Source organism: Eremothecium sinecaudum, chromosome VII (assembly GCF_001548555.1).
Source record: "Eremothecium sinecaudum strain ATCC 58844 chromosome VII, complete sequence".
NCBI lineage: Eukaryota > Fungi > Ascomycota > Saccharomycetes > Saccharomycetales > Saccharomycetaceae > Eremothecium > Eremothecium sinecaudum.
This window is the reverse complement of record NC_030898.1, coordinates 874,390-898,420: the sequence shown is the minus strand read 5'-3', so window position 1 is coordinate 898,420 and position 24,031 is coordinate 874,390. Positions and strand designations below refer to the sequence as shown.

The 24,031-nt window shown below is 40.7% G+C and overlaps 13 protein-coding genes across 13 annotated transcripts; 3 read left to right on the top strand and 10 right to left on the bottom strand.

The window, feature by feature from the left end:
- Positions 1–73: 73 nt before the first annotated feature.
- Positions 74–3,175, bottom strand: SPT16 (chromatin-remodeling protein SPT16; the record flags this gene model as incomplete). Its single annotated transcript, XM_018133954.1, has 1 exon — positions 74–3,175. The coding sequence occupies one exon, from the start codon at positions 3,173–3,175 to the stop codon at positions 74–76; it is 3,102 nt and encodes a 1,033-aa protein (XP_017989443.1).
- A 322-nt stretch (positions 3,176–3,497) lies between these two features.
- AW171_hschr74483 (protein kinase subunit beta) lies at positions 3,498–4,832 on the bottom strand (the record flags this gene model as incomplete). The annotated part of the gene is made up of 1 exon (XM_018133953.1): positions 3,498–4,832. One exon carries the CDS (start codon positions 4,830–4,832, stop codon positions 3,498–3,500), a length of 1,335 nt encoding a protein of 444 aa, XP_017989442.1.
- A 313-nt stretch (positions 4,833–5,145) lies between these two features.
- On the bottom strand, positions 5,146–5,601 carry MIG2 (Mig2p; the record flags this gene model as incomplete). The annotated part of the gene is made up of 1 exon (XM_018133952.1): positions 5,146–5,601. One exon carries the CDS (start codon positions 5,599–5,601, stop codon positions 5,146–5,148), a length of 456 nt encoding a protein of 151 aa, XP_017989441.1.
- A 493-nt stretch (positions 5,602–6,094) lies between these two features.
- On the bottom strand, positions 6,095–6,670 carry SMB1 (mRNA splicing protein SMB1; the record flags this gene model as incomplete). The annotated part of the gene is made up of 1 exon (XM_018133951.1): positions 6,095–6,670. The coding sequence occupies one exon, from the start codon at positions 6,668–6,670 to the stop codon at positions 6,095–6,097; it is 576 nt and encodes a 191-aa protein (XP_017989440.1).
- A 156-nt stretch (positions 6,671–6,826) lies between these two features.
- Positions 6,827–7,333, top strand: CHZ1 (Chz1p; the record flags this gene model as incomplete). Its single annotated transcript, XM_018133950.1, has 1 exon — positions 6,827–7,333. One exon carries the CDS (start codon positions 6,827–6,829, stop codon positions 7,331–7,333), a length of 507 nt encoding a protein of 168 aa, XP_017989439.1.
- A 121-nt stretch (positions 7,334–7,454) lies between these two features.
- On the bottom strand, positions 7,455–8,315 carry YPT32 (Rab family GTPase YPT32; the record flags this gene model as incomplete). Its single annotated transcript, XM_018133949.1, has 2 exons — positions 7,455–8,062; positions 8,270–8,315. 2 exons carry the CDS (start codon positions 8,313–8,315, stop codon positions 7,455–7,457), a joined length of 654 nt encoding a protein of 217 aa, XP_017989438.1.
- An 817-nt stretch (positions 8,316–9,132) lies between these two features.
- On the top strand, positions 9,133–11,973 carry FIR1 (Fir1p; the record flags this gene model as incomplete). The annotated part of the gene is made up of 1 exon (XM_018133948.1): positions 9,133–11,973. One exon carries the CDS (start codon positions 9,133–9,135, stop codon positions 11,971–11,973), a length of 2,841 nt encoding a protein of 946 aa, XP_017989437.1.
- Positions 11,974–12,168: 195 nt separating this feature from the next.
- On the bottom strand, positions 12,169–14,712 carry ZRG8 (Zrg8p; the record flags this gene model as incomplete). Its single annotated transcript, XM_018133947.1, has 1 exon — positions 12,169–14,712. The coding sequence occupies one exon, from the start codon at positions 14,710–14,712 to the stop codon at positions 12,169–12,171; it is 2,544 nt and encodes an 847-aa protein (XP_017989436.1).
- Positions 14,713–14,988: 276 nt separating this feature from the next.
- Positions 14,989–16,110, bottom strand: NCS6 (Ncs6p; the record flags this gene model as incomplete). The annotated part of the gene is made up of 1 exon (XM_018133946.1): positions 14,989–16,110. The coding sequence occupies one exon, from the start codon at positions 16,108–16,110 to the stop codon at positions 14,989–14,991; it is 1,122 nt and encodes a 373-aa protein (XP_017989435.1).
- A 216-nt stretch (positions 16,111–16,326) lies between these two features.
- On the bottom strand, positions 16,327–17,379 carry VAM7 (Vam7p; the record flags this gene model as incomplete). Its single annotated transcript, XM_018133945.1, has 1 exon — positions 16,327–17,379. One exon carries the CDS (start codon positions 17,377–17,379, stop codon positions 16,327–16,329), a length of 1,053 nt encoding a protein of 350 aa, XP_017989434.1.
- A 155-nt stretch (positions 17,380–17,534) lies between these two features.
- Positions 17,535–18,818, top strand: SKI8 (SKI complex subunit WD repeat protein SKI8; the record flags this gene model as incomplete). The annotated part of the gene is made up of 2 exons (XM_018133944.1): positions 17,535–17,537; positions 17,595–18,818. 2 exons carry the CDS (start codon positions 17,535–17,537, stop codon positions 18,816–18,818), a joined length of 1,227 nt encoding a protein of 408 aa, XP_017989433.1.
- Positions 18,819–19,403: 585 nt separating this feature from the next.
- CLG1 (Clg1p) lies at positions 19,404–20,621 on the bottom strand (the record flags this gene model as incomplete). Its single annotated transcript, XM_018133943.1, has 1 exon — positions 19,404–20,621. The coding sequence occupies one exon, from the start codon at positions 20,619–20,621 to the stop codon at positions 19,404–19,406; it is 1,218 nt and encodes a 405-aa protein (XP_017989432.1).
- A 787-nt stretch (positions 20,622–21,408) lies between these two features.
- KIP3 (tubulin-dependent ATPase KIP3) lies at positions 21,409–23,913 on the bottom strand (the record flags this gene model as incomplete). The annotated part of the gene is made up of 1 exon (XM_018133942.1): positions 21,409–23,913. The coding sequence occupies one exon, from the start codon at positions 23,911–23,913 to the stop codon at positions 21,409–21,411; it is 2,505 nt and encodes an 834-aa protein (XP_017989431.1).
- Positions 23,914–24,031: the final 118 nt, after the last annotated feature.

Below are 24,031 nucleotides of genomic sequence, written 5' to 3'. Positions count from 1 at the left end.
CAAATTGTTCTTGATAGTAGAAAGTTATTTTTACACACTTGGTGACATTATTCTCTGCTATGGAAATGTTCTTTTAATCAGCAAGTCTGCTGGTACGGTCAGCTTTAGCTGCCTTTTTTTCCAGTTCATCCCAGTCTTCACCACCTTCACTGTCATCACCACTGAAGTCCTCACTGCCTTCATCGCTAAACTCTTCAGCACCCCCTTCTGAGTAATCTTCTTCGGATTCAACGTCTTCATCAGATGGATCATCATCAGACGCTTCATATTCACTAATCTCCTCTTCACTTGCATCAGAAGCCTCGTCATCGGAGCCGGTTGCCAAAAAAGACCAACCGCCATCAAGGAAGAATTGGTGTGGGTCATCCTGCAAAGACTTCATTATAGTTGCCCAATTCAAGTTAATGGTAGAAACAGTGTAAGGTATGTCAACATCTGTTAGCCATGATTTAATAAATTCGAGCTGTTCGATCGGAATTGTGTTAATATGAGTAACAGTTTTTGAAAAGTCCTTATAGACAAAAACCATATCAAAGTTTTTCAAACCAAACTGGACTCTTTCTAATATACATATCTCGACTTCACTCAAATTAACGATTAGGAACGGAGGTTCGACCAATTGAATTAAACAATCTCTGGTTGGCATACAGAAAACTGCCGACCTGCTAGGCACACCTTGGAAGCCTAAATCCCTAAATGGCGTATCAACATCAAATAACCCATCCGAGGCTTCAGCAATTGCTTCTGAGAAGTACCTGAACTCTTTGTCCAATGCAGCACGTTTCCTTCTCTCTTCTTGTTCTTGCTCCAATTCATCCTCATCACCATATCTTCTGAATTTAGCTTGATTACGTCTACTGTTTCCAGTTTCGTCAACAGCCATGTCAGATGCCTCACGGTAAAATTGAACATCCTGTATCTTTTTTTTGCCAAGCAAAATGGGGTTCTTGAGATGAACGTGGATGATAACTATCAGTTCCCCTTTACATGGTTGAAAGAAAAGATTTTTTATATTAGAAAATAAAATATCAATCCTGCTATCCGTACGCAGCGGTGACTGGTACCTTATACCATTCTCATGTATAAAAACAGTACCTGGAACTCGCTTGCTATCTGGACTAGGACGAACAAATATTTGATCTAGCCTCTTAGTTCTACCAGATCTATTTTCAACCAACTTAGCTTGTTCAACCACATCAGCCAAAACTTTACGTTCTTGGTCCCTCTTAGTAGATTCTTTCTTCAGTTCGGTTATTTGTTTAAAGATCTCAGCCATACGATCACCATCCTTTGATCTCAAAGTTGTTGAACGGACAAATTGAGCATCCGGATTATCCTCATATGGTAGTTCCTCCGTTTTCTTGCTAACACCGCTAGTACCAGGTGAATGGAAGTTTAATCTAATGTACGTGTATTCACCCTCCTCATTTTTAGATCCATTTTTGTAGGAATTTATATGGAATGGAACGGGTCTACCATATATTGGTAGAATAATAGTTTGATTTTTCCAATCCACGTGAATTCTTACATCGCGCACATTGTTTGGAATTTGTGATTCCCTAACGTACGACTCATATTTTTTGAAGTAGGCGATTGGCTGTTGGTTACCATCAGTCGCATCTGCATCACTGAACCTTAATAAGCCTTCTTTTTGCAACTTTTCATGCAATTTCCTCTGATTTTCCTTACGAATTTGTTCCTTTTCATCATCTTCTGCTCTGGCATCACCACGCAGTTTACTCCTTAGAATTTTAGAGTTTGAATCTGAAGTCATAGGGATCGAAGGCGATTTTGCTTTTTCTGCTTTAACTCTAGACGTGGTTTCTTCCTCGTTATTGAAATAAAAAGAGACTTGAGATCTTGATTTGGTATACGAAGTTAGCAGTTTTGGTTCACCTGAAGAGGTTAGTTGCACAGTATCAGCAATCTGCAATGCATATGTTGCACCTGTTTTGGAATCCTTTAAAGAATTTAAACCCAAAGATATATTAAAGCAATCACCAGCCTCTGCTTTGCGGTAGTCGTTTTTACTGTTTAGGATAAACTGAGAGTCTCTAAACTCTAGACCAATAAGGGATCCCACATTCTTAGTAAAAGAGGATAGTAACTCAGGTTTCTTATTGTTGATATATTGTACAGCAGCCTCATAAACCTGCTTAGGAGTTGAACCAACCTTCAAGAAGTTCTTAATAATTTCTTCTTGAAGTAACAAAAGGAAATCATAGTTATCAGCCATCTCATCAGATGGATCTATCAAGAAGGTTCTTGTAATATTTGAACAGTAGTTCTTGTAACGAATCCCACATGACGCAAGTATACATCCGTTACCATCCAATTGTTCATTGTTGGAACGTGCCGAAACCTTCAGGTCATATTTAGACCCTGACTGGATGATGGGAGAATACGCCCAATCCAGAAAATTTACGTCAAATTTATCGTTTTTTGGACAAAACGCAGCTAGCTCAACAGAGAGCTTTTTCAACAGTTTTGGATCATCAATTTTGTTTTCGATATTATCGGAAAGCTTAGCATTAGTGATTTTCAATTCCTCATCAACAGCACGTACAAGTTCATCTGAAAGTAGACTCATGAATTTGTCTGAACCTTTGCTAGACACCTGCAAAAGCGCCTGTTCCTTATCATCCTTTACCGCCCAAACCTTAGATAAGCCAAGAGAAATGTCAACAACACGCATCTCATTTTCACTCACAGCCGCTTCCCAAATCGGATTCCATTCCGCCATAAACTTTCCCTGATAAGAATCCTTAGTAGGCATCCCTATTACTTTTCCAGCATCTTTTAAAACAGTAACAACATCCTTAAAAAGTTTCGCATTGTGTTCCGGGTCCTTATTGTTCCTTTGCCATATCTCAATACAAAATTCGCCCTCATGGTCCTTGTTAATTTTCTCTATATATCCAGTAAGATGTTTAGCTTTAGCCGCACTTGTAATAATAATACATTTAGACTTAAGTAAAGCAATCAACGTAGCTGGAAATTCATATCCCAATAACCAATTTTGCAAAATAGTTGTTTTTTGGTAGGGGTTTTCCTCATCGCTTGAACCTAGTACAAACAATAAGCTTGAAGGCGATTCTTCAAACTTTTGAAAGTTTTCACGAAGCAAGAGCAACCTTTTTCCAAAGGCGTTAAAATCTATATTTAGCTCACTCATATCCAGCGACTTATACGCTCAAATCTGCTTTATCTTCCCAGTAAATAACAAATTTGAGTATGTTTTGCCACCTATCTTGGTGAAAACTGCGAGCATACAAGCAAGTTTACCAAATTTGAAGGGTCAATACGCGTGAACATAAATCACATTCCACGAACCAGATGGACTTTAACAATGCAAGAAGTTGTGTATAGACAGTAGTTAAAATGAGTTTAAGGGCAAGTTTTACACGCTGGTATATATTGTGTTACATGCGGACGCCGTGAATTTATTAAGTACTGAATTATGAATTACCGGTCAATTTGTAACGATATGAGCTCAATTACTGCAGTGGGGCATAAAGGATTTGCGTTGCGTATTTTCGTTTATATCTTACAGTGCTAGCGACGCAGAGAGTGTTATGTTTGATGCTGCTCGTTGCCAAATGGTTCAGAACGACATGGTTTGGTATGGGGAGGGCACCAGACGTGTTTTCGTTGGCACCTTCGGCCGTCTTATTATACATGTTGAGGATGACGTGCTCCAAATGGGGAGGCAGCTGAGGGGGCGTCAGCCATGCGAAATTCTGCTGATTATTTTGTTGCTGATCTAGTGTGAGGTAATACTGACTCATCACGGAAGGATCGGTAAACACCGCAGGGATTTCCTGAGTGAACTCGAATTTAGGACGAACAGTCACTTCCTGACGGAAGCGAGAGTAGCCATCACCCATGTCATCCGGTTCCTTTTCTATTTGCAGTGCCAATTTTGAGCGCGCACTTAGACCCTGGAATTCACGTGACTGTGTGCTCCCTCGAGCCGCAGATCCAACAGACTCGCGCACATGCTGCTCGTTAGGAGCACTGCCAATTGTGTAGCGATCGTTTGCCTCGCGATGTACCTGCTCGCCGATCGGCTGAGAATACTGTTGTTCATACTGCTGTTGCTGCGCCTGCGTGTCCGCTTCGTATATCGGAGCCGGCTGGGGGGGAGGCTGAACCGCCGCTATCTCCAAATAGTTAACAAAGTTGCCCATCTGGTCAGTCGCCGTTGGCAAAAAGTCACTAAACCGCAATTCATTATCAACTATAAACCGGAACCTGTGTGTCCCAGGAGGCAGCTGCAACTTAATACGAAACAGGTTGGGTTGGTTAGCATCCGGAACAAGTCCAATCATCTTTCGCCAACCAGTGAACGACCCCGTTACATAAACTTTCGTCCCACCTTGCTGCCACGTGATTTGTACTGGAACCATCATGGAGACATACTGTCGCGTCTCTTGGGAAATCTGTTCCGATTGGCTCTGCCCCTGAGGGCCCACTCCAGCATTGCCCAGCTGTGGAGTTAGTTCACCACCAGAACCAGATTCCTGTCCTTGTTGTCCAGACATTTCGCCTCCTTCGTCTAGCGATTCCATATCCGAAGCCGAACCCAAATCTCCACCAGCCTCTTCTCGCTTAGGAACTGGAATATCGTCGTCATAATCAAAAATAAGTGTACTTGTAGTTTTATTACTTAGTGTATTGTGTGGAACATTACCGCCCCCAATTAGTTTCATTTCAGAAAAAGATTCTACAAGCTCACCAGCATACCCCTGGCGCTCTTGCCTCCGGTCCTCCCCTTGATTATCTGCCTCCCTAACATCTTCCATGCTTACATCCTTTATATGTTCAGACATTGACTAAAGTCACCACTATGTAGCTCTTTAAAGTCGATTCTCTCTCATACAAGTTCTCAGAACGTTTGCGTTTAATGAGTGTTACCCAATAAAATGATACGCTACCGTTCTCAAAAAACCAACACTTATACGGGAAGCGCAAATAGGGCCTTCTTTTAGTAGTTTAGGCTAGTATAGTTTTTAAATGCTAGTACTATACAACTATTAATTTTCGGGATAGTAGTAACAATCTTAATTCTCTCGTGTATAATGATCCGCACAATCACATGACTATTTAACTACAGGCCTGCAACTTGCTCCACAGTGTCCTAGTCTAGTGCTGCTTGTGCTGCCGCCGCTGGTCGCTAACAACACCGCCCCCATCCTCCTCGTCGCTGTTCAGCAACAGTGCAAGGGAGAGATTTGCTCGTCGTACAGGACGACAGTCAGACTGTGGCGCGTATGAAGTGATCTGGATTTTATTGTCAGGTTTTGGCGGTTTTAGCGCGGCTATAGTGACAGTTGGTTTGGTACCGTTGTCCTTATGTGTTTTCATATGTCGTTTAAGCTCATCAGTTCGACTAAAGCGGCGAGAACAACCTTCGGCGGTGCACTTATGGGGCTTTTCACCAGTATGTGTACGTAGGTGTCGCTTTTTGTGCTCCATTCTGTAGAAACCTTTATAACATGTTTCACACTTGAATGGCCGCTGATCGTTATCAATTGGAAAATTAGTCTTACGCGGACACATTGGGTGTCGCTTAATATTGAATGAGTTCTTCAGCTGCATGCGGATTATGGGGTCATATCCAATTTAGGTCTTGTGGGTTATTTTATATATTTAACTATATATAATAAATTAAATATATAAGTATATACGTAAGCCATGGGTGGTCCCACAGTATATGGTAGAAGAAGCCGGGGAGGGGTAAGATGCAAGATAATTATGGAACTTTAAAACGCAATTACTGTCAAGCAGCCTTGCAGTCTTTCCCCATAAGAATGACTAAAATAACAAATCAGGGGCGTATAATGTCTAATTAGTGAGAGAAGGATATCGCACGGAGATCTCCGAATAATTCGGAGAATCATCGGCTATACATTATTATGGAACGCCGTCAACATTTTGATTTTAATACACTCACAGGATACGTCGGGTAAAGCCTGTCATCACAGATCAGCTCCAGATCTCTGAGAAAGTTCCGGATGCCTTCGGTGACTGTTATCCAAATAGAAGTGATATGCGACCGGAGAGAATGCCATAATAATCATAAACAAAGAAATTAACGTTTTTTGAAACCTGGTGGCGCGTTAAATCTTGCGGGACGCTGGCGCTGCTGCTGCTGCTGCTGTTGTTGTTGTTGTTGCTGTTGTTGCTGTTGTTGTTGTTGTTGTTGTTGTACCTGCACTTGTTGTTGTCTTGGCTGCTGAACTCCTCTTGTTGTGGAGGGAGTGGCATTGGCGCTATGGAGACTACTCCCGGCGGAGCCAGTAACTTGTGATCGCTGTTTCTTGGAAGCAAACTTCTTTTTCACCTTTTTTTGGGTCTGGATACGCTCTTTTTTCGTCATAATGGGGGCACTCTCAACTACAGTAGATTGCACATGTTCCCCTCGAAGGATAGTTAACCCCAAAGTGCGCTTCTCTGGATGCACGTGGTGACTTGGATCTTTCTGTAGAGCCTTGATATGCTGTTCTGGTAGTCTTTGTTCTATACAATCTGCTAAGACCATATTCATATGTGAGTCAAAGGCCATTAGTGTGCCAATATATACTTTGCCATCTATAGTAAGTACTCTTAGCCTATAGCTGACAAGGTCCTTGAGAGTAGACTTATGGGCCACAGTTGAAGCAGTCATTTGATCTCCAGACTGTAACCTTTGCTGTGCTTCAGTATGTATGTAAGCGAAAAAAGTTGCGAACTTTTTTCATCCCGAAGTCTTCCCATGTTTTGAAAATTTAAAACATCTCAATGGAGATTCCTGCACCCTAAGACCCTTGCTTCTAATACAACAATGCAAAAAATGCCTGAGGAACTTAAGGAAAAACGTCCGGTAGACCAGCAAGCATCTGTAGAAACTGCTGAAAGAAAGAATCATAAGCGTCGGAGGAGAAACTACGACGATTACGACGTGCAAGTGGACAAGGATAACTCTACTGACAAGGACAAAGCTACGAAAGTTACCGAAAATGGCGAAGAAGATAATGAAGAGAGCGACATTGATGATGAGAAATTGGATATGATAGAATCTAAGGAGGATGAGGAAGATGATGACCTCGCAGAAATTGATTCTGCCAATATAATTTCCGGTGGTCGTCGTACAAGGGGTAAAGTAATTGACTACAGGAAGACCGCAGAAGAACTCGCAAAGGAAAATGGCGGCGCGTTAAGTACCGATAGTTCAGACAGCGCATCTCCGGAGACAGCAAAGGATGCTGCAGCTGAAGGAGATGAAGAAGAGGAAGACGATGAGGAAGACGACGATGCTGAATACGAAGCATCTGCCGCTGGAGGCAAATGAGCTATCAGAGTCTCACGTTGTTAGATTTCCTTCTCAATTAAGAATTGTAGCAGTAAATAAATTGTACATCAGCGTGAATACATAAGTAAAATGTGATATGGGGCGCGGACAAAATACGGTCTCAGCAGCAATTACTGGATTTTTTCTTTTTTTCGTTTGGTGCTGTAGTTAGCGAGATTGTGGCCCCTCTAGGCACTGTCCCTAAACCACTTTCGTCATTTAGGTCCACCTGGTTCTTGGAAATCATTTGGTAAATAGCAACCACGAGTTCAGTGAAGGCTTGGTCAACGTTTTCTGCGTTCATAGCACTTGTTTCAGAAAACAGCATCTGGTTTTCCTGCGCATAGGTCTTGGCCTCGTCGGTAGGTACTGCACGTAAGTGTGAGAGATCCGACTTGTTGCCGATCAGCGCAACTGCTACATTTTCATCAGCGTTCTCCCTTAATTCGGTTAACCAACGGTTACAATTCTCGTAACTGCTAGACTTGCTAATGTCGTATACAATTAGGGCGCCTACAGCTCCCCTATAGTATGCAGACGTGATAGCACGATATCTTTCTTGCCCCGCTGTATCCCAAATTTGTGCTTTTACGCTCTTACCTTCTACCTCTATCGTTCTGGTTGCAAATTCAACACCGATTGTCGACTTTGAATTAACGTTGAATTCATTAGAGCTAAACCTTGACAGCAAGTTTGACTTTCCCACACCGGAATCACCTATTAACACAACTAAAAATAGCCTTCGTTAGTATAAGAAGATCTTAAAACTTTCTGAACTGACTTCACCCAAGCATCACATTTCCATTTAGAACGTAAAAACTACCATATAAAATTTCAACTTAATGCAGCTTAATACGTGCCGTCGACGCCAAGGTTAAACAGTAACCACCTCAAACCAAAACAGAAAATAACCTAAACACAAATCTTAGCACATACTCTTAAAAAGATAGTCATAATCATATCCGTAATCAGCGGTGCTCATAATCTCTTTTAACACCTATTATAACGCTCTCTGGCTTACTAAACTATCCAATGTTACCGCCAGCTAGCGGTGAGGGTTCTATTTTAGTTATCAAGGCCCGCTGTTAGCTTTGGATCCCTGCACACGGCGATCTCGTTTAAAGTGAGTGGTTATTGAAAATCACGTGATATATACTGGCATGTTGTTCCTGCGCAGAAACGTGCGCGGCAACTCTCCAATCAGATTAGGAAAAAGGTAAATAAGGAATCCCGTCTAGAAATGCAACGCTTAGAATATTCGATGCGCCCCTATCAGCACTGAAGCTTCGAGATGCAGGAGGCAAGCTTTCCGAACACCTTCCTAGCTTCCATGTAAGGAGGGTCTCCCTCAGAGTTTTACGTAGAGAGTGAATTGATAATTAGGATAGAATGACAGATCGGGAGTATCTACAAGTTTGAGTGAAAGAGATTGGAGTAGGTAAAGAAAAAGCAAAAGATAGCTGACTATTCAAGTAAATGAACTTGGGGTTCTTGTCCGAGTACTTCAGATTTTGCTTTGTAGTTTTGTTTTTATTTATTTATTTTGATTTATTTTAATTTAATTTAATTTAATTTTATTTTTATTTTATTTTATATAATTTTATTCGCTTTGACACTTTATCCTTTACAAAGAATCGAACTACTTGATCTGACGTGTACAAGTTGTTATAAAATTTGGAGGACGTTTCGCGCTGCAGCATATTCCACCGGTTGTTAAAGCTGTTATTAATTTTTGTAGTGTTGCGGTGTATACAAGCGCTGGCGTTGGACAGAACACCCAAAGCCTCTGTTAGTAATAAATGACCCAACAAGCCACCGTGTTAGCTCGTGGTCCTATTTTGAACGGGAATGAAACGTTGCACTCCTGCTTGAAGGCTATTCCACATCATAGGAGGAGCACTTCGCAGGTACGATTCTCGCTTCCCGCTTGCGAGAAGGTTGAGGAATACTACTTAGAATCTAAGAATCGGTTAAGCCGGGATAGAAACTCAATGATGAAGGAGAATATTAATATTGAGGCCGATTGTAGCAAGTCTCATATAGTATACCCAATGTCCCCGGTAGATGAGCCTTTGGAACACTTCGTTGATCTAAAAAATAAGGTGACCGTTCCGGTGCCGAGATATGCGTGGCTTGCTAAAGTTAGCCTTGAAGATCCACCCCAGAAAAGAGATACGAGGGGACATTTAAGAACGCAATCTGAGCTTAATCGGCCGTTGAAAACTACGTCTAGCTCATTACCGTTAGGCCATATCAGAAGTAAATCTCTGCAATCTTTTATTGTCGACATGGTAAACGGCTACGAGAGCTCTTCCGTAAAGCCGTCATCGAAGCCGGCTGACGGAGATATGATGATGAAAAATACAGTTTCAATGCCTGCCCCACTTGAACAGCTGTCCATTTCCTCTCCCAGAGAACTTTTTTTAAAAGCTGATTCACCATTGAACAGGTATCGCGTTCCGGTTCCTTTAGAACTTGAGATGCCGCCATTCTTGTCTCCCTTTAACCATAATAAACAGCGCAACAGTCTGGTATTTGATGGACAAGGCTACAGCGTTTTCAATGCTGATCATTCTGACGCATCTTACAATGAGGACGGTGACAATGGATACAGTCTGCAGGATTGTCCCGTATATGATTCGACAGGTAAGGAGGATACTAGTGATTTATCTATTCCTTCTGCCGCTAATGATTTATCTATAAATTTGAGCTATGATGATGTTGATGTCCTCCTGGGTATCGATAATGAAGCTAATGTTAATTTGAAAGAACAAGTTATAAATTTAAGAAATAGTTCACCTTTAAGGGAGCAATCGAAGATGAGTTTTTATTCCCCTAGTAAGAGGCATGCTCATCGCTGGAATTCTGATGTGGTCGCTGAACTGCCGGATTCGGTGGTACAGCGGCAATTGCAATCGCATAATCGTTCTCGAGCTTCTTTACCCTTAATGGCTATGGGATCGCTTTCGAAATCGATCACTATACCTGATTTTGAAAAGACTCCTGCTCCTAGGAACAGCGAGGCCCTCTCTGGATTTTTCAGCTTGAACGATGAGGAGACCATTAAGAATACAAGCCCCTCACCAGAACGCGTATCGAATGAGACATTTAAGTTCCCGAGAATGTCCGACGATATTAACTCAGATGCTGCTACTAATGTAAAGTTTGACGGTTCCACAAAGATAGCACAAGATGTGAACTTCCTCAAGATTCCAGAAGAGACGGTTAACCCTTCTGTTGAACAAAGGAGACAAAACTTGCAGAAGCAAAGAGGTACTGGACATCAGCATAAAAGAAGCCGTAGTATCCATGTCCTGGACGATCTATTTGCTGCGGCTCATCCAACCACACCAATGAAAAATTCTCAAGTTTCTGAAATCGTTCAACCAGAATCGAATGGGAGGAAAGCGGTAAAGGTAATCCGAATACCAGAACGTTCTCCATTAAGGCCGAAGTCAGCACTAGTTAAACCCCAACCCCATAAACAGTGTTCTACAAATTCTACGCCTGTAGAATCAAATGGCAGCCGAACTTCGCCTATGGAGAGTATCCTTCACACAGTTGAAGAAGGTATTAATCGTTGTATCAATGGCGATGCGTATGTGGATGGCTCCCGGGTGCAAATTGCTGAACAAAAATCTAAAGATATTCACACTAGCCCTATAATCTTCAACGATGGTAATGGTGTATCTAAGGCTGCTGCGCTTTCTAGAGATAAATTTCCAACACCAAGTAAAGATGTTGAAGTAGTTCTTTATGAAAAAGAGAAGGCAAAAGGTGATAAGAAAGTGGACAGCTTCAATTCGCGTTCAAAGCAACTAACAACCTATTGTTCGTTTAAAGAGCCGTTACCCAAACACCGTATTCTAACCTTTGCTAAGATTTCAGATATTCATAATAATACAAAGGAGTTGTTGAACCAGCAGATTGTCAGCCGGGCTGAAGTGAATCGGAAGGTCTCAGTTGGGGTTAGTAATTCTTCCCATGAGTCAGAATTCTCTGCAGTTTCTTCTGAATTTTCGCACGCCACTATTGCTTCATCTATAACCGTCCCAAGATCTGAGCAATTGAATTCTTCTAAAAAGGGTCCCAATAATTTGTCAAAGGAGCGATTTCTTGTATACAATAATGCAAGTGCCCCTCAATTAGTCCCAACTAAACCACCAGCACCTAAAAGAGAGATATCACATAACCAAGATTTTTCATGCGAAGTGCCAGAGGAGTCGGCGTCTGTTAAGGAAATCTCAGAATTACCACTCAGAAATTCGAATGAGAAGAAGTTAAATTCTACTAAGCGGTTATCGATTAATATTACCTCTGGATTATCGAAATTAACAAGACATTCAAAAATTGAGTTAGTTGATCGGCATTTAAAAAGGGTCTCAATTGAAGATCCTGATCCTAAAACTATGAAAGACCCAGTCTCAAGCGGTTCTTCTAATAAGAAGCAATTGAAAGAAAGGCCTCGCTCGTTTCACAATTGGAAGTATTCTATGGACTTTAAAGGTTTCTGCGGAGAACTTGCTAAAGATGCAAAGTCTCTATTTGGAATTACTGGTAAAAAGAAGGCTTCAGTAGCTAGTGATGCCAAAGACTATCGCTCGAAGCGATCCACAGTTTTAATAGACAAGAGTTTGTAATACGCAGAAAGAAACTAATATAACTGACAATTAAAATCTGGAAATGGTATTATAATAACATAACTAAATAATGTAGTTAATGCGTAGCAATCACAATTTTCCATAGAATTAGGTTCTAAAAATTGAATTATATTACAATTAAGCTGTTGCAAATATGAAACGTAGTTCGACAGTATGTAATTATGGTTTAAACCGTTATTCAAAATCTTGTTTGCCTTGAGAACATTCAGAAACTTTTTCAACTATAGGAGCCAACCCGTAGCTTCCTCTGTGTGATGAAGTAATGACATTCGAGCCTGATCTTCCCACTGTTAATGGTTCTAAGGTTTTCAACTGTAGTATATGGTCATCGCATTTATTGGTCGAGTTTAAACTCTTGAGTGTGGTTAGTTCTGATTGACATGGGTTATAAGACGAGCGAATTCCTTCCATAGCATCATCTGAAATTTCCTTCCCAGAATTTTTGAAGAAGGTAACGGTTTTTTCTTTAATGTCTAATTTAAATGGAACTGGTGCGTTTTCCTTGACGAATCCTGTAGGTTTATCGGAGAAACTGTGTGAATTACGATATGGGAACTTGTCCAAATGCGACCTGGGGAATGCTGTACAATGATACTCAGTATCTTCGTTATCGGAAAAGGTAAAATCTTCTGGTACATTGTTAATTTCATCTAAGTAGTCTTCTTCTGATCTTCCTTGAAGCGCATTATAACTATCTTCTTCAGCTTCATCTATGAAGAAAAGAGTACCCATTGAATCTTTAATTTCGGCATCAAGGCTACTATGCAGATCATGATACTTCAAATGCCTCGATATTGCTATTGGCGGTAGTGCATTGACACCAGCTCGAGAAAATGATCTCGAAGTTGGACTTGAAGGAGGTGTTGAAGTCGGAGAAGTTATCAGGACTGGCTTATCACATAGAGCCTCTGGTGATGATAGAACACCTGTTTGAAAGGTTTTAGTTTTGCTATATTTGGACAGGGAAGAAACTTCCCTCGTTTCATCACTCTGGTCATCATCACTTATCACGCCGCTATTGGAACCTAATCGACCAGCTGGAGATGAGATATCACGAATGTCCTTTTTTGGGCGAGCCAAATCTTTAGCTTTGTTATCATTTTCATCACCTAAAAGATACAGGTCAGCATATCTTGTCAATTTACATGACGCTGTTGCATTTTTGGTAGCCGTAGAATTTTTAGTCATCACTTTGTCATTATCAACCTTTAGCTTTCCAGAGGATGAATTATTTTTACTGATTACATTGCAATGAAAGCAATCAGAAAGTATTTCAAACTCTTGATCATTAGCTGATATTTCCTCACCTTGGCTTAGCTGTTGAACTTCAGGAGAACGCCGCCTTTCAGCAGGCAAATCGGTATCCTTTCTTTGAAATTGTAAGGTTTTTGGTGATTTACATTCACCTGCTGCTAAATATAACTCTCGCACAGATGAAGAATCTCCATAATAATCAATATGAGGCACCTTATAGTCGTTATTCCACTCTCTTACATCACACGCAATTTCCTCTGCGGCACTTTTATCAGATGGTTCATAAGCATCGCTTATTCCATGACATTCATTTGACGTCAGTGAATCCTCGTAATTACTGCCTTCGGGAATTGTATTTAAATCACCGTTTGTACAGCATCCATTTCCAAGTGGTTCAGTATTTCCTTCAGATTCATCAGTACTAATATCACACATACTAGAGAAGCCGCCCTTGAACTGCTCATCTTCGATCTCACCATAAAGATGGGAGTCGTCTTCATAAATCTCTGTGCTATAGTAGTTCAGCTCTTCATCAAGATCTTCCTTCTCAGAAATACCATCTAGATAGCAGGTAGCTGATGGATCTGGCTTGGAGTAATATTTAATAGAGGACGTCCTGCCACGCAAACCTCCACCAACTTCAAAAGAGAAATTTGAAGAACAACTTGAAGATGATAAAGTTCGCGAGTGTAAATTTTCTTCAAAGGAATGAGTTTCCAGCGCATCAGCTGCATCAGAGTTTGATTCATTGTCATTAAATTGTTGCGGCAGCATATCTGCCGAGGAGCGATCGTATTCCTGATTGTTATGTAATATTGTAGGACATATCATGTAATTTGTATCCAGGTCAAGGGCGTCCATAACGGAAGGGCTTAAGATTTGACCGTGACGTCTTTGCATTGTACGGTTGTCATTAATTTCAACACCCTGATCTGAAAAGTACAGAGGGGATGCATCTAGGCTGCAACATTCATGAATATCATCCTTTGATGTATTGCTTGGTTTAGGAGAGTCTAAAGATAACCGCTGCAATCCTGGCAAAGACATTTCGTCTCTCATCTCCGTTCTAGGAGTGCCAGGGTCAGTAAAACCACCATTTAAAATTATCAGAGAGTTTGAAACATCACAGTTATCACCCCATTCATGAGTTTTAGTTCCTTTGATTGCTGGAATATTATTTAGAAACGAACCATTGTCTTCTGAGCTCTTTTTAGACGACCCATCAGCATTGGACGAGAACTTCGGAGTACTTCGGCTCCTTCGAAATAGCTTTGAACCAAATAGCTTTCCACTTGTAATTTTATGAAAGTGTTCTAAGTTGCCTAATTGTCGGGGAGCATCTTTGATAAGTGCTATGTGTTCAAAGTCGGCGAGCGAACCGCTTATTCGTTTACTTACTGGAGAATTTGAAGTTGGACTGTCTAAAGAGCTGGATCTCGTATGCGAATGAATGAACGTGCGCATAGTATTCAAGTCAGTATTGAAGTCAGTATAACATCAATAGCTATCTTGGAAATGAATGTAACAATCTGAAAGGTATTGCAGCTCCGCTTTGGTTGTTTTTTTATTTATTTCAAGTTTACGTAGTGTATACAACCATCTGGATTTAATAAAAGTTCTAGATTCTACGAACAGTTCGAACAATGATATGAACAAATTAAAAGGTAAAGATAGTTAATGAATAACATTAGGTAGATTAAATATATACTCTTCTAGTCTTGCTCCTCTATTTTATACCTACTAGAAGTGGAGGGTCTCCAAGGTTTTGCTTAACTTGGCCGCGCCGCTGACAGAAGTGTCTGTGTCTATAGATATCTTTGCCCTGTTGGTTTCAAGTCCTTCAAGTAGCATACATGCCTTACATATCTGATTGCTAGACAAATAACCACATTTTTCACATCGATTTCCATCAGCAAAACCTTTATCTCTTTGTAAAGAGACCGAACCATTAGCCCTAACTTCTACATGACCGGGTGGAGGTGCGCGTTTAACCTTTCTTGGTTTCAGACAAAGGTTTTGACCACTGTGAATTATGTCAATGATGCAACTGGGTCTCACAACCTCCAGTTTTTTCATAAGCTCCCTAGCGGTTCCTCTGAAAGCCTCCGGAGCGTAAGTACATTCTGTAGAAAAGTAGTCTAGTTTTTTGTAGTGTGCGTATAGCACAATCTCTTTTTGGTAGGAGTACTTAAAAGGCTTGGATCTCTTAATAGGTGAACCACTGCTTTGCGTAATGATAGCAGTTGATTTTTCCAACCGCGCTACGTCACCTCGAAGGATATTCATTAAGACAGTCTCTGCCATGTCATCAGCGTTATGCCCTGTTACAACATGATTGATATTCAGCATAGCTGCTCCCCTATCTAAAGCTTGCCTCCTGAATACACCGCAATACGTGCAGCTATTCCGTATTCCTGCGCATGCCACGATCTCGTCCATAGTCCAGTTATATAAGTCCTTGTACGACACTATTTCCAGTGGTAAACCATATTGTTTCTGGTTTCGTTTAACTGTTGCAAGAGAGTCATCCCTATATCCCATAATACCCTCATCAATACTCAGCAGCACAATTTCTATCCCGTAATCGTATCGTTCATTCAAAAGCTTCAGTATGTAAGCCAGTACAGTTGAATCTTTACCACCAGATGCACCTACAGCAATTTTCTCTCCTCTATAGAATAAATTATTGGATACAATGGTATTATGAATTTCGGTTTCAAATACGTGAAAGAAGCATAGTTTGCATATTCTCTGCAGATTCTTGGGCCTTCTCAGAAGGGCCTTACGGGAATGACAAAGCTCACATAACTGCGAGATTTTAACTGTCCTTGGTTTTTTAGGGTCAGTAGGAGGTTTGAACATCTCTAGCGTTTCAATGACCTTTTAAAGTTTCGATAACCTTTTAAGCTTCCGCTATCCTTAGACAAGGTCTCTCTACTTTACTGTACTTTTTAATGCTCATCGCCCGTATTTGTATCGTTAGAATACTAAGAAATTTAAGGTAGGGTAACAGCATACTAAATCAGTCGTGGGCATTTAATATGTTTAGTGAAGACTTTTAGAAGTGGGACTTCGAATTTAGTTCTTTTCATTGAATCTTTTAGCACTAATATTTGCCATTCGTAGTTTATTTGAGGTTGCATTTACGTCTTCAACAAACATATCAAGCATTTCATTTTGCGTAGCCAACTCTTGGTTCATATTTACGGACAACTGTTTCTGCTTAATAACTATCTGGCGGAGGCTTTCAAGTTCCGCGTCTTGGTCAACCATTCGATTCTTGTGCAATTGTAGTAGTTCTTTGTTACTGAGGCCGATTGTCTCAGCTGTTTCGCCCAACTTCCGCCTTCCTACTGCTGGTTTATGCGGTTTCTTATTCTCTCCCAAAAGCTGGGACTTAACGTCATCAGAGTACTTTCCTAGATAAGTCTGCTTCTCAAATGATGGACTAGTAACGTCAGAATGCTTGTTAAGATCTGCTTTTAGAGCGTTGAGAATGATCCAACGACGGTTGACCTCGCCTTCACCGAGTAAGCGCTTTTCCTGAATATGTGTTAACGCTTTTTCAAGCTTCCTGACCTCCAAACGTATGCGCATAATGGTAATGTTATTTCCATTCCTCTTAGCCTCTTCAAATTGAGACTTAGCATCACGTATGGACTCCAGCCATTTTGAGACATCCTGTAGCATTTCTTGCGTATCCTCTTCATTAAGGGGAGCGGCAGCCTTTTGGCCATCTGAGTCATTATACCAGTTATATGGCATATCTAGGAAGTTACAAAGAGTCTTAGACTGCTTCCATCGTACATCAAATGAGTCATTCAGCAGGTCACCTAAAAATACTCCAAGGGTTTGTTTTCGTTCATCTATTATTTCAGGATCAAAGTACGATGGCTTTATAGCCCATAGATTGAACTTCTTTGAAGGAAATTCGTAAGGTATTTCAGTATTAAACTCAGTTTCTAGATCCCTTTTTAGTTTAAGGAATTCGCGGAACCTTCGCTTACTTTTGTATTCATTAGTTATTCCGGAGGGCAACTTAACCTTGACGCTAATAGTATAAATAACGTAAGATTTATTAATAACCTCTGTATCTGTTATCACAACTTTTACATTCACGCTATTGCCCATATTAAACCTTATAAACCTTTATTCTGTTTAGCATTAAAGTGTTCACAGTAGTGTTTAAGCTAATAAATTAGTTTCCGTGAAATTACTTAGTTGTTTAAAAACTACCAGCTCATCGATACATAAACACTAGGGATAATTAGTAGCTAAAGAACTTGATGGTATGTTCATCTTCATAATTAACGGTGTAAGATATTATACTAACATGTATTAAACAGTCAAAACTTTTCATTCCAGTTGTTAACTGCGGCAAGGCCCATGATGCAGATATATTTGGTCTAGCAATTTGCCCTCCTTTTACCGCCACATGTTCAGGTGATGGACATATAAAACTCTGGAAGAATAAGCTTTTAGATGGAGAATTACCGAAGGATAATTGTGTGTCTCATTTTGTAAATAAGACTGGTGTCCACCATATCGATGTTTTACACACTATTGAGAGAGGTGGAGTTGAGATTTGCATTGTTGGTTGTGCTGCATTCGATGGATCACTAAGTTTTTATTCTGTAGAACTTCCTTCAATGCAGATTAATGAGCTAGACTTACTCTCTGAGGAGGACAAAAAGCGTAGTTATTGGGCCATAAGGTGGTATAAAAGCGGTTCTCGCTCAGTAACTCACAAATTTGCAGCCACGGAAGTTAATGGGAATACAAGGCTATGGAACTTTCATCCTTTTGAGCAAGAGATTACCGATAATGCTGGTTTGCAGCTAAAAAAAGAAGCCCACGATGATGGCGGCGAGAAGCTCAAAGTGAGTCTCCACTTCACTCACCACGGGGAATACACCCCCCCAACATCGAAATTTGCTACGTGTTTGGATATATCTTCTAATAATATTGTTGCAACAGGGTATTCAGATGGCAGCGTTGTGGTATGCGAACTTTCCACCTTAAGACCCATGTATAATTTGGGAGGTTTCATGCTCCACGGAACCCAAGATAACAGCAGTACAGTGCGCGCACTGAAATTTAGTCCTCTAGGAGGAATTCTTGCAATAAGCAACGATTCTGGATCGTATGGAAGCATTACACTTTACGACATGGAGTACGGTGAAGCTATCGGCAACCTTTCAGTTCCAACAGACAGCAAACAAAAGGCAATCGTATCTGCTGCGCACAATGGATGGGTTTTTGGTTTAAGCTTCAACTCTACGGGTGAATTCCTTGCATCTTGCGGTTTTGATGCTAAAGTCCGTGTCTGGGACGTCACACACAAGGAACATGTGTCTACCCTACGAATGTCAGCAGACGATATTGAAGATGCAAATGATGTACTAAATGTTGACGAACACGGAAGCTCACTTGCAAAACCTGCAGTTCTAGCTGTTAACTTTATTGCCAAAGGTGTACGCGGTGGCGTGGGCAGCAACAACAATGAAGGGTTATGCTGTGTCTGTCTTGACAGAAGTGTCAGGTGGTATAGAGAGGCGGGCGGTATTTAGTAATATAAATAAATACCTTAAAAGCTACAAAATGTCTTAACTATGAGACTCTCAGAGAGTATTAGAGTTGCTAGATATAATAAAGATATACTTTACCACATATAATACTATTCATAATAAAAAAATAAAATTATAATACTTTATTGGATAACTAGTCTTCGAAAAGATTGAATTTTTTTTTTTTTTTTTGCAAATATTTATGGAACATTTTTAAGAATTCCATAATCATCGCGCTCTTTAACATTCATGTAGTTTTTATTGATGATATAACGTCAATAACAGTATTATAGAGGTCGAAGACTCAATATTGTACATCCCGATATAGCTTCCTTCCTATTGTTTGAAAAAAAAAAAAAAAAAAAAAAATAAAAAATCTGAAAAAAAAAAAAAAATAAAATTCGGAAGTTCGCAGGTTATGAAGAGATGCCATTGTGACTTGTCAAGCCATTCAGCAGCTCCGTGGAATTGGATTAAGGTTCCCATATCTCAGTCCAAAATTAATATGATTTTTTATCAGAAAAAACATTTAACAAAAAACCACTTCTAAATCCTTGGCGTTTTCAAACCATGTATTGCATTAATAAATTAATAGACAGCTGAGTGACAATAGCAACTATGATTCGGGTTATTTTCTGATTGGTACTGTGCTTGACGATCAAACGGAGTGTTCCAAAAAGAGCCCTGAGGGACTGACACAATAGAGTTAGCAGGAGGAGGTTGAGCATAATAACTACTTTGCTTAAAGCATTTTGGAAGTGGACTAGAATTTGAGATCGGAGATGAGAAGGCGGCAGGATAGCAAGAACCATTAAACAAATCACCCTTTACGTTCGCAGACATTGGAGATGAATATTTTACAGCTTTCGCTATGACCGGCGTTTGATAACCTTGTTGAGGAAAAGGAGAATGTGGTGCGTAATAATTGCTTGCAGGGTAAGGAAGAGGTGGCGCAAGGACAGGAAGATTAGAAGCTGATAGTTGCGAATTAACAAGTAACGATTGTTGCTGACGTTTCTTCTCAAAGTCGAAGGAGCTGAAAGCTTCTCTGTACGCTTCATAGTTTTCAAAACCATCTTCGAACAACCTCCAATTAAGTGCTGCAAGCCATTCCCTCTCATATGCGTTGATTATCTCAACATTCATCCCAGTAGCTTGGGACCAAGACCGGTTAGTGAAAGTTTTGTCATCGTTAAACTTGTTTGCCAATACAAAGGCAATCATCAAGTTTTGGTAAATGACGTTTATAGAATCGCCCCCAATCGATTCAACACCAAATGTCAATCTCCCCAAATACTTAGCCAAGTAGTCTAAAGCATAGTATATCGTTGTAGAAGGTAATCTTGTGGCATTTAATACCGAGGAGACCCCTTTAACGAAAACTTCCATAACCTCTAAATTTAAGTCTTCATTCCCAAACAACAAATATGCGTTTTGGACAACAAAACTAGTCATGTTTTCTAAGTCATAGTCTAAAACTTCGCTAACACCACCATTAACCTGCTCCCGTGAGACAGCTGCCGGCATACTCGGAGCCTGTAAAGGAACTGAGAGTCCCGGCGGAACAGCCATGTATTGTAAGACAGTGGAAGGCACCATGTATGAGGCCGAGTGCCCATAGTATGCTGCCTGTTGCCGCTGATCATATACTGGTGCTGCCGCAACATGAGCTTGGTGTGGGTAATAGGCACCATACGGGACCAACGGAGGTAAGCCATTGTTAACGCCGGTTCCAATCGCTGCCGCCATAGGCTGCGATTGTTGTGGAGCACCGGCAAACTTCGGATAATACATGAATGTAGCCATGCTTATCCCTGAACTGGGGTTTTAAACCTCAGTAACCTCGTAGATTAGTCTGAAATTTCGGATTGAGAGTTTGAGTAAGACAAATTAACTTAATAACTACCTTCACTCTATACCTTAATAAATCCAATCTTCACTAAAGTAACCTCTCAAATTTGAAAACAAGCTCTTAAACGTGCTATTGGAATAACAAACGACACTTGTAAACTCCCAGTATTCTTTTTAATAAATACGGATGAGCAGTTGTAGTCTGATAGCTTGATTTTAACGCCTAGTTAAAATTACTCCAGTAAACCAATAAAGGAGAATAACAAGCTGATTTCAACAGTGGCTAATAAAACAGTACCAAACAGTTTAGCGTACACCCTTTAAAAGATACCTTGGGAAGTTATCAGTGACCGGGGTTTGGGAAGTTGGAAGGGGGTGGGAAGAAAGATATAATTCTTAAGAATAAGGATCAACCAGGCGAACGTGGAAGATATTTTGATTCCTTAGACTGTCAATATATCTTGTACTTTGATGTTTGGACAAAGGTTAATCCTCTAAAGTAAAGAGAAGCAACTTTTACTTCAAAGAAGCAAAAATATCCCAATTTATTACTAGTGGGAAGAGAATTCCCATCAACGCTACGACTTCCAAAGCAAATTTTCCGGCCGTGATCACAAAAAATTTTTTTTTAAAAAACTGGTCCGAGTTAAATGCACGTGATTATAAATGGTATTGATAGAAACAAGAGTAAAGGAGGTAGAAGTGGTAAGGAATGAAGGGTTGACTAGAAATGCGTACTTGTCTACTTTGTCCTGAGGACAGTAGATGTTAAGGATACTTTAGGCTTGTTTGAGTCTCTGCGGAGCGGGATATCCACAGATTCTGCCATCGATACGTCATCTTCGTTGATATTAACACGCTCTAAGTTGTTACGTGCGTTGTTAACAGACATTGAATCATCGGCCGCAGTAGTAGCAGCTGTTAGGGGGGTTGGGCCTGTGAGTACAGAGGTGGCGGAGATTGCAGAAGGCTGTGGAAACGGGTCTTCTTTTGGTGGGAGAGCTACATCCGGACTTTCGCCAAGGAAACGCGGCCTACGTATATGTAGTGAGGACGGAGGCGCGCGCCGTTCAGGCCTCTGAGCGGGACACGGTGAACAGCTTGTGTCCGAGCAATCACGTGATATTGATAAAATAGCTGAGCCTGGGCTGCGCATTTTTACTGGTTGGCGGTAAAGGTCGCCCGAGAGTTTCCTTTTGTTCATGTCCTCACTTAGCGGTCCCATTTGGTTCGCAACCTGTTCGAACTCCTCGTCTATTTGTACTAGGTCAATGATACTGTCACGGACCTTGTCTAGCACAGTCTCCTGATCCGCGAATGCTTTTTCGGTAGATTCAGAATTGAAGAGTAGTTTAAAAAACGCCTCGGATACAAATCTATACCTTGATCTTAGCTTTGTGTCCTGTAACAGTTTGTCTATCATCATGGTTGAATTGAAAATTATTTCGTTCTTTACGGATTCAAGCATGTGTTCCAATTGCTGTTCAAACCATACCGAATCAGTAGCTTCGTCCCAGGATTCCATTGACCTAAATCTTGCCATATCCACTTCTTTACTGTGTTCCACTGAAATGAAAAACTCGTCTTCAGCTTCAAATGAGTCTTCCAACTCAGAAATTTTAGTGGACAACTGTTCACTTATGGTTTTACAGAAACCAGCGAGAGGATGATCAGTTACTGCTTCAGTTAAATTCAAGAGGTGACAAACCTCTGCCTTTACCAACTGCAAGAAATGCCTTTTACATAACAGTAGTGATTTCATGGTCTTTGCACGAACGTATCGTTCTAATACCTGGTAATTTGATTTTTGTTGGTTTACGGCTTCCCACATAGCCATTTGCAACTTATTCCTAGAAAGCCTGTATTGCTGTAAACGTAAATCGATAATTTTCGCTTCTCTATTCCGTAGTTCCTCTATTTCTTGTTTCTGGGCCGTGATCATTTTCAAGTACGAGCCAACATGACGATCTAGCGAGTGCTGGTTCCTAATGACTTTAGTTTTGATTTCCTTGGCTCTGTTTGCGTACTTCAACGTGTTTAACGTTTCATCATAATGGGCACTGCTAGGAGAAACGCATACTATCATAACCGTCTTGCAATTACCCCCAAGGGAAAACTTGAGGAGTCTTGTTAACTTTGAGTCACGATATGGGACGTGACAAAACATCCTCTTCCCTGTCATGCATAGCGCACTTATACAGTTTCCAAGCGCTAGTAGTGATTTATTGATATTAGATCCTTCATGCAACCTTTCACCACGGTTTTTTGTAGCAGAGGCTCGCTCACTTCCAGCCAAATCAATAATAGAGAGTGTAGCGTACGTTTTATCCTCTTTTAGATCAACACTCCGATTGCTTTGAACGACATGGATTTGAAGAACTGCATGTGATCGAGACGATGTCTCATTGGCATCCGTGGCTGATGTAGTTCTATTTATATTACCACGGATCACCAAGTCCATTACATCCTCAACTGTTGAGGGAGAATGAAATGAAAGGTTAGCTACGGTGGTAGTACTATCAGTGTCTTCCCGAATTATCAACTTCTGAGAAGGGGTATCGGGTTTTAACAAGTCTCTTATGGTCTCATTATAAATTTCTAGATATGAGACCGTCAATTCAAAGACCTTGGTATCTTTCAACTCATCAATTCGTTGGAACAACTCCTGCATTGTCAAAAAAACGATTCCAGGGTTATCCGGAGTTCCACTGATCGTATATGTCTTCCCGCAACCAGTTGCACCATATGCAAACACCGTTCCATTGAAACCATCAACAATGGCATCTAACAAAGGTCTTGTTGTTCCTTGAAAAACTTCCTGCTGTGTTGTATTAACATCAAACAACCGATCAAATATAAATTTTTGTTCCCCGTTTCGTCTCATTCTGCGTCTTGCTTCTCCACGAGATCCCACCAGCATACTATTTAACACTGTTTCGCTGATCTTGTTCAATGGATTGGTTTCTGCAGGATCGAAGATTAACATCTTGTCGTCAACACAATCGACGATTTTCCTTATGCCCTGAGGCCTAAAACGACTAGAGTTCTTGGAAATACGCGTTGGCGTAGATGTAGTCGGGTGTGCGCCAGGAATTCTAAGGTTTGAGTCCCCGAAACAAAACGGAGATCCTGCTCCATTCGTTGGAACAGCTATCAGGTGTGATTGCTCCTCCTCTGTAAACGGCCTAACTCTTACTGCAACCAGTATAGATGACTGGTGCGTCTCACTTTCCGAAACAAATGACATGATGGACCAGCCAATGAAGCTCGTTTATCTGGGTCAGACTGAAACTACGAGTTACTGCTGCCGTCCTGCAAAAGTCCTTTAACAAATTATTATAACTGTTATTATTCCTTAAACAGTT